Below are 8617 nucleotides of genomic sequence, written 5' to 3'. Positions count from 1 at the left end.
GTTTGTGATTTTTGCTATTGTTTGGTCAGTTTTTTTGGGCGTGTTTGCGACCTCATCTGCTGCCTTTTGCGCCTTTCTCTGGGCGAGCTGTGTTTTGGCCGCCAACAAGGCGTGCGACGATAGCGATGTAATGACGACCAATCGACCAGGAGAGTGGCGCAATGACATCTTGTGAGAACCTTTCTTCAAGACACCTCGAGATATTTCGAAGCACAAGAACGCGGAAGTGACGGTAACAACACGATCTTGGGATCGGAACTGGAAATGCCGTGGAGGTGCTATTTCGCAGCTGTTGAGCATCACGGAGACACGTATCTAGAGCTGGCCTTTGCGCGACATCTATTTACAGCACACCAAATGTGGCTGCAAGCAATACCACGCCCGGGATGTTCGCCCATCTTGGACTCACATGGCCCACTCCGCCAGTCTGCTGCGCAGGCAAAGATCCACCACCTGATGTTCCATTCGCAGTGCCATTCTCTCCGTCCAACGCGATCTTGAACACCCAACTATACATATCGGCATTTCTCACCTCCTCGCTAATACTCAACTCCAAACTTCCGTTGGCCAACAGCCGCGAAGGCACGACGCTTCCACTCATGTTCCCGCCTACAACCCGAATCTCATCCCCTTCCACATATGGCACCGGACTGTCCAACACAAGCGTCGCATTCGGCGGATACAACGTCAAAATATAAAATGCCTCCGGAGTCTGCGTGAATCGAATCGTTTCACCTTCCTGCGGTGTAATGAACCAATATGTCGTATTGAAAATCGCCTCGCCATGAGACTTGATCCATCTCCCGGCTGCGCGAAGATTATCCTGCTCGACTTGAAGAATCGTGCCGTTGGCCATGGGACCAATATCGAGGAGGAAATTACCATTCTTGCTGACGATGTCGATGAGAGAGGTCACGATCACATCGGGTTTCATGTAGGCTTCGATGGGTGTGGCGCGGTTGTAGCCGTAGCTGTAAGGATCCATGCCTAGGTTGCTTTCCCATTTGCGCATTTGAACGGCATCATATTTGGCGTACTCGGGCGTGTCGAAGTCGCCTGGGAGACCGCAGCGGGCGTTGATGGAGACTTCGCGGCCTTTGGCGGCGTTGTCATTGAAGTATTTAGCAGCCCATTCTGCTGTCATATTTGGACCTCCAATGTCGCACCACATTATCTCGGTGCCCATATCGGCGAGAATCTGCATTTCTGGCACCATGAGGTCTGTGATGAAGTCGCTGATCGGGACGTAGCCAGTGTACGGCAATGTCTCATTCGTATAAGGATTTGTTGCATTACCGCCTGGCCACGAGCCAAAGCCATACTCCTTGTAATCCGGATGGAACCACTCTGGGGTGGAGAAGTATGTAGCTTTGTGAAGATGGGGCTGATACTGTTCTGCAGCATCAAAGAGCATCTGAAGAAGATTCTTGTGGGGAGGCAGAGCAACGCTCGTGCGATTGGTGATGCTAGACGGAATATCGAAAATCGCGTACCCTTCGTGATGCTTGCTGACTTGCACGAAATATTGCGCTCCAGCATCAGCGAACAGATCGACCCACTCCTTAGGGTCATAGGCATCGGCTGTGAATTGGGGGATGAAGTCATCGTAGTTGTGATCGGGACCATATGTGGCAAGATTATACTCCCAAAACTCGCCCTTAGTCTGGTTCTTGCCTTGATTCATGTACCACCAATACCATTCCGCGTATTGCTCTGCACACTGTTAGCGAACATACTTGCACCAATATGTCTCTGAGTCACGAACCTTTGTCACCAACGTTGCCCCATCCTGGCACGGAGTATACACCCCAGTGCAAGAAAATGCCATACTTTCCGTTGTTAAACCACGAAGGACTCTCGTGCGAGTAGATGCTTTCGTAGGTCGCCTCATATGGGCCGATGCCGAATGTCGCGTTGAAGGTTGAGCTCGCACTCACTCCTGTCCCAGTAACACGCACGGTGGCTTGGCCGGGTGTACCAGGTGCAGTGCCATCCTGATTAACAACACCAATGTTGACAGTTGCTTGATCACCTGGCCGAAGGCGATTGATCACGCCAGGTACAGCGGTCTCTATTCTAGATCCTTCTATTATTACCTGCACCCCATTCTCGGCCATGATCCATTCGTCGCCAATGTTGTTGACCTTTACGGAAAAGATCTGAGTCTTGTTCGTGCCTTCCATCCACATGCTGGTAGATCGTGCATGCTGTATGTCCACGTTGATTCCCGTGCCCTCAGCTGGGACAAGAGACATAGCGAATATGTGTAGTCGTGTCTCTTCAGCTGCACCTCCTGGAGAGCTACTCGATCCGGCAGTAACATTTGGGAATTTGATACTGGCGATTTCCTTTGTACTATCGACCCAGCTTATGGTTTGAAATATCATGGAACGATTGTAATCAATGCTCTCATTCGTCAGATAGTAAGGAAAGATGATATCACCTCCATAAGGATATGGCCACGCCCAGAACGGATCAACGAGTATCGGTGCCACTGTTGTGGAGTTGTCGGCATACGTGGTAGTAATGTTGCCTGTTGCAATTGCTGTTTCGGCCGCTGCAAGCATGTGAATGCTGAAGTACTTGCCCGCAGGAGGAGTGATGACTTGGCCTTGCGCTAGTACATTATCGTTACCAGTCTCGCGATATTGTGGGAAGTCGTAGTTCGTTCCAGCATAGGTGAAATTGGCCTGAGGTATGTATTCGGCAGGGTAGCCGCTGTGCACTCCATCGAAGTCTGCGTCACCAGGCGAAGCAGCGAAAGCCCTGTTGTTCACCAAATCTGACAAGTCAATGGTTATGGATCGTGCATGTGCTCCTGCTTCGTTATCATCGGCGCTCTTGGGGTTCACTACCAGACCACCTTGCCCGAGTACTAGCGTTATCAGGCCAAGTTGCCCAAGCACCAAACGGGAGCAGCGCATGTTGAAGCAAATGGCGTGAAAGCTTGAGCAGAAAGAGCTCGATCAAGAGATGGGGAGAAGCTTCGCATACTTGTACCTGCATAACACGATTGGATACTGATCAAGTGAAAAGTCTGGATAAATGGACTGATCGCACATGGGCAGATAATACGAGAAGTCGACGATAGCATGCTGGTCTTCCCCGCGCTCGTAGCGTTGTAGTGCATGTTAGTGTCGTATGATCAGCCGTTATGTGCCATTTGCAGGCATGATAACAGCTGCTGGTTGCTTGCATTGGGCCTCCAGTTGCCGGACGTCATGTTCTGCACAAAGGCGGGACGTCTCAGATGTGTTCGGCTGTGCGGGGTATTCAATCGGGTTGTGCCTGAACACTGCTGTTTTTCCGTGCTCTGGCAGTCTGCGGTCTTTGATTGCAGCAGTGCCCACGTAGGTCGGATGTGAAGACGACGCTGACCCGGAACATGCCATGAATGTGCATGGCCATTGACTGCTCCAGATGATGAACGGGAACGGTGGAGAGGAGAAGTCGGTGGACGAACGACTGGAGAAAGAACATGGAAGGGAGTGGTTGAGGCTGAAGAGAGGCTTGGCATACAGCTGCGCCACGCGAGCCAGGATCAGCGCAAGCGGCGGCAGCGTCTAGAGCTCATCGTGAGACGAAAGCGCCAGATTATTGTTTTGTTGTATCGAGCCTCCCTTTCTTCCCTTTGTCGCACAACTGCCACGCCCTGCATCGCGACCGTTGAGCGTATCCTCCAACCACCTCCCGCCTCGGTCCTCCTCGACCACCGCCCGCTGTGCGCCATGAGTGGCAGATTCGTGCGTGCCTCCAAATACCGTAAGCTGTCAACATCCGGCCACGCTCTACCCTCCGCCGCGGCTCACATGCATGCACAGGGCACGTGTTTGGCCAAAATGTCAAGCGCGAACAATGCTATGACAATCTGCGCGTGTCGCGGAATGCCTGGGACAGCAACCTGATCAAGGCTAACCCCAAGTACATCGCCGTCAACTGGGAGTCTGGTGGTGGAGGCGCATTCGCCGTCATCCCCCTGGAAGAGCGAGGGAAGCTGCCGGATGCCATCCCATTGTTCCGAGGACACACGGCAGTCGTGCTGGACACGGACTGGAGTCCTTTTGACGACAACATCATCGCATCCGCCTCGGACGACGGCAAGGTCTTCCTGTGGCAGGTGCCTGAAAACTTCCAGCTGCGCACGGATGCCGAAGAGCCTGAGGATGTAAAGCCTGTCGGCAAGCTGAGTGGGCACTCGCGGTATGCTGAGACCGAGCAGGCTGATCTTCGTGGGAACTGACAATGGCACAGAAAGGTTGGCCACGTGCTCTTCAATCCTGCCGCCGAAAACGTCCTCGCTTCCTCCTCCGGCGACTTCACTGTCAAGATCTGGGATCTCGAAGATGGCAAGTCGAAGCTCACCTTGAAGGGCAACGACATCTTCACCTCCATGTCATGGAGCGCCGACGGAAGCACCTTGGTGACCACTTCAAGAGACAAGAAGCTACGCTTCTGGGATGTGAGACAAGAGAAGCCTGCGTATGAGGTGCCCGGACACAGCGGTGCCAAGATTAGTAAAGTGCAGTGGATGGGCGACCACGACAGAGTTGTGACTACAGGCTTTTCCAAGATGAGCGAGCGACAAATGGGTCTCTGGGACACACGCAACCCGACAACACCCATTGGTGACTTCGTGCCACTGGACTCTGGCTCTGGTGTGGTCATGCCATTCTGGGATGATGGCTCACAGATCCTCTACCTTGCGGGCAAGGGTGATGGCAATATCCGCTACTTCGAATATCAAAACGACAAGTTCGAATTCCTGTCAGAATACAGATCGCCAAACGCTCAGCGTGGTCTGGCTTTCATGCCGAAGCGTGGAGTCAACACGCACGAGAATGAGATTACACGTGCATTCAAGTCTGTGGACGATGTATACATCGAGCCCATCTCATTCGTGGTGCCGAGGCGTGCAGAGACTTTCCAAGACGACATCTATCCACCTACGGTTGGCACAGAGCCAGCCATGTCAAGCGGAGAGTGGTTCCAAGGCAAGAGCGCACTTCCGCCCAAGCTCAATATGGAGGACCTGTTCGATGGCAACGAGCCAAAACTGGTTGCCGCAGAAGCACGACCAAGGACTGCCACGACATCCGCCCCAGCCCCAGCGCCTGCGCCTCTTCCAAAAGCAGAGCCGGCGCCAGAACCCAAAGTGGAGCCAACTCCAGCGCCAGCTGCTGCTACACGAGAACTCCCCAGCGTGAACCAGAACAAGCAGTCAATGGCCACCATGGCAGACAAGTTTGCCGACAAGGACGAGGAGGAAGAAGATGTCCGCGATGACAGTTCTTTCGAGGAGATCCAGAAGCCAGTGGAAAGGCCTTCTGTGATTGCGGCACGACAGGCAGAAGCGACCAAGCCATCTGCCACTTCTTCTGCACCAGCTCCTGAGCCAAGGGCTGAGCCGAAGAGCCTCGCAACGAATACCGGCGAAGGCGTGCCTGCAGCAGCTGTCAAGCCAGCCTCGGAGCTCCGTGATGAAAGCAAGACAGCGTGCGCATCTTCTGCTGCAGCACCGTCTGCAAGTGCCGCAGCTGGTGGTCTCCGCGACGTTCTTAATGAGATCCGGACCATGCTGCAAGTACAAGGCAAGCAGATCGAGCAACTCACGTCGGAGGTGGCTCAGCTCAAATCGAAACTCGGAGAGTAGGTACCTCCAGCGACTTGTGCGACCGCCACAAACGACATTCCTCCACGACAGCCTTCAACTCATCCAGAAGTGATCAAGACGCCCTCCGTCTCACATTTAGCTGGCAGAGTGAGCACCATCTCGAGCAGAATTGGTGCGATGCAGTCGAATGCCCAGCACGATCGGTATCGCTATCACTTCATACCAGAGCTACCAAAGCAGGCAAGAGCGACGTTTTGATCAGGTAAAGATGTCTTGTTTTAGCGACTTGTGTAAGAGAAATAGAGATGCTGTACGAATCAACGGCCATTCCAGTGATGTCCTCGATGCAATCGTCATAGAAATTCCATGCGCTGTGTTCATAAGTACGTGCCGTCCCCGTTTCAAGCTTTGATGGTAGACGCCACTTCCGCGAATCCTAACATGACTTCCTCCTCACCTACAGAACGCAACACCGAAATGGTCAACCCACGCGTGATCATCGTCACTGGTGCTGTAAGTATTGTCTGCATCTCACAAATTTGACTCAAGCACTACGACAGACTGACATCAATGATTCTTCACAGAATAGAGGTATAGGACGCGCCATCTGCGACAAGATCCTCTCAAGACCCAATGTCGGACCCATCAAGCTATTCGCAACATCACGAAAAGGCGATGACCTCGCAATCAAGGCACAAAGTCCAGATCAGAAAGTGCTTTACCCCAAGCTAGACATCTCTGTCCAAGACAGCATTCGCGACTTTGGCGCGGAAGTCCAAAAGCTCCATGGACCTGTTTCTGTACTCGTGAACAACGCGGGCGTCAATCTGGACCAGCCTGCGAAGAGTTATGGACCGGAGAACGCAAAGAAGACGCTTGACATCAATTATAGAGGGACACTGCAGGTGAGTATTTTCTCCTTCGCGCATATTTTTTCAGAAGGATGCTGATTCTATGCAAAGATGTGCCAAACGTTTCTTCCACAACTCAGCGATGGCGGCAGGATAGTCAATCTGTCCTCGATTGCTTCAAGCATTAACATCTACAGCCCTGAGATCCAACAGCGTCTCCGCAGTGCAACCACGTTCGAAGAACTGGAACAAATCGCCCAAGAATTCGAGGTACGTACCTCATGCTCATCACATTTTCAACCTAGTCATCATGCCACGAACACACCACTACCTTCTGTTGTATATCAACAACAACAAACAACTTGAAACGCGAAACTAACACGACATCTTTTCCAACCCGAACAGCACTCCGTCCGAACCTCAACCGAAGCATCCTCAGGCTTTCACTCCACGCAACGAAGCTACAACGTTTCCAAAGCCCTACTTCGTGCAGCAACACGCATCCTCGCCTCTCAGAGCCCCCGGCATCTGATCAACTGCTGCTGTCCAGGATGGATAGACACCGACATGGGCGGGCTGATGTCTTCGCGTGGAACGCGTCCGCCCAAGACCGCGGAAGAAGGCGCTCGAATCCCTGTCCGCTTGGCATTGGACGATATCGGCGGCGTCACGGGTGAGCACTGGGCGAACGATTCTGTGAGGAGCCGTGAAGAGGGGAAGGTGATGAAGGATTGGGAGGAGAGTTGATGCATACTGTATGCATCATGCACTGTGATACAGAAAGATTAATGCTTGCCTGCAGAACTGCACACTGCAATGCACGATCTTAATTCTTCTTCCAGAAACCAACACCGACCGTCTTTTCGTCCTACCTGCCCTTTCGATCATCACGCCATGCTTCCATACGAACAACAACAGCACAACAGCAACGGAAACAGACTTTTCGTTTCTTCGGCTCCAAATGCCCAAGCATGCACACTCATCGCACAGCACAACCAAACCTCCGAGGAAAGAAAGAAAAAAAAACACAGCACAATAGTAATACCGAGATGAGATCTCCATTCCAACTGAACATTCTAGGTTCTAGCGCGGCATTGACAATACCCTTCTCCTTTCTGGCTGCCACGTGCGCAGCATCCAACCATGCTAGTGCACGCTCTGTGCTCGAGCAAAGGCCAACAATGACGAAATAGGGGTGCATTCAGCAATGATGAAGCGAAGTGAAGAACCAGAACAGCCGACATTGATGCTGTATACCAAACACAACAAACAACAGTACATGCTTCTCACCTCGCCAGATCGAAGCTCTACTCGATCGCCGCGCGAATCCATGTCCAATGTAATGCAATGCAGAAAATACCCCTCCATTCTAGCATTCTGCAGCAGAAGAAACGAGACAGACAGACAGCAACACATCATCCGATCTCACGGGCCCGCGCGAGCGTGGGGTGGATTCGCGACAAGGCACAGGAGATGCAGTCTCACCATGAACGTCAGCAACCAGCACTCCAAAAGCTGCAAGATGATTGCTCAGTATCCCATCACCATAGCTACTACCGAAGAACACGCAGCACATCACAGGGATCACGAATCCACGCGATGGACGATCACACACGGCGTCGGTGATGATGGTGGTGTGCACGTTCAGTCGCCAGCTTATCCATGCACGTTTTGAGAGACAGTCTGAGAAGTTCAAAAGGTGTGCATAGTCCGTGTCAAGTGTGCAAAAGTCCGTATGTAAGTAAAAAGTTACGAGTGGGAGTCTGTCTGTCGCTGCTGGTGCTGCACTTCGGGCATCCTTTTCTTCTTCATTACACATTTCCCAGTACTCCGCCCAGCCAACCATCCTCCCTTCCGAACTCCTGGAAACGAATACAAGAAAACTGTTTTGAACGAAGCGCTCGAAATGCATCCAACATTTTCCAACGCCACCGACGACGCTCAATGATCGATTGAGAAGTATCGACACAACAAGCGTGCAAAAAGAAGAGATCGCTGCTGTCATCAAACACACTGCATCATACAATGATGTGTACAAAGCCTCGGAACAAGAAGCGACAGATGAGAGATGCTTGGTGACAAGCACGTAACGAAAAAGTCCGTCTGTCCAACTCCAGACGATTGACATGTGATCGAACGACATGGGAAAGACTGG

At 52.2% G+C, this 8617-nt stretch overlaps 3 protein-coding genes across 3 annotated transcripts; 2 read left to right on the top strand and 1 right to left on the bottom strand.

Moving 5' to 3' along the window:
* Window positions 1-343: 343 nt before the first annotated feature.
* On the bottom strand, window positions 344-2924 carry RHO25_009628 (uncharacterized protein; the record flags this gene model as incomplete). Its single annotated transcript, XM_023601157.1, has 2 exons — window positions 344-1713; window positions 1766-2924. The coding sequence occupies 2 exons, from the start codon at window positions 2922-2924 to the stop codon at window positions 344-346; spliced, it is 2529 nt and encodes an 842-aa protein (XP_023453876.1).
* Window positions 2925-3728: 804 nt separating this feature from the next.
* Window positions 3729-5650, top strand: RHO25_009627 (uncharacterized protein; the record flags this gene model as incomplete). The annotated part of the gene is made up of 3 exons (XM_023601156.2): window positions 3729-3762; window positions 3822-4200; window positions 4252-5650. The coding sequence occupies 3 exons, from the start codon at window positions 3729-3731 to the stop codon at window positions 5648-5650; spliced, it is 1812 nt and encodes a 603-aa protein (XP_023453882.1).
* Window positions 5651-6052: 402 nt separating this feature from the next.
* RHO25_009626 (uncharacterized protein) lies at window positions 6053-7209 on the top strand (the record flags this gene model as incomplete). The annotated part of the gene is made up of 4 exons (XM_023601155.2): window positions 6053-6124; window positions 6196-6516; window positions 6574-6732; window positions 6868-7209. 4 exons carry the CDS (start codon window positions 6053-6055, stop codon window positions 7207-7209), a joined length of 894 nt encoding a protein of 297 aa, XP_023453883.1.
* Between the last annotated feature and the right edge of the window lie 1408 nt (window positions 7210-8617).

The sequence above is a fragment of the Cercospora beticola genome, chromosome 6 (genome assembly GCF_033473495.1).
Source record: "Cercospora beticola chromosome 6, complete sequence".
Lineage (NCBI taxonomy): Eukaryota > Fungi > Ascomycota > Dothideomycetes > Mycosphaerellales > Mycosphaerellaceae > Cercospora > Cercospora beticola.
The sequence above is the reverse complement of the archived record's forward strand: the minus strand, read 5'-3'. Positions and strand labels throughout refer to the sequence as shown.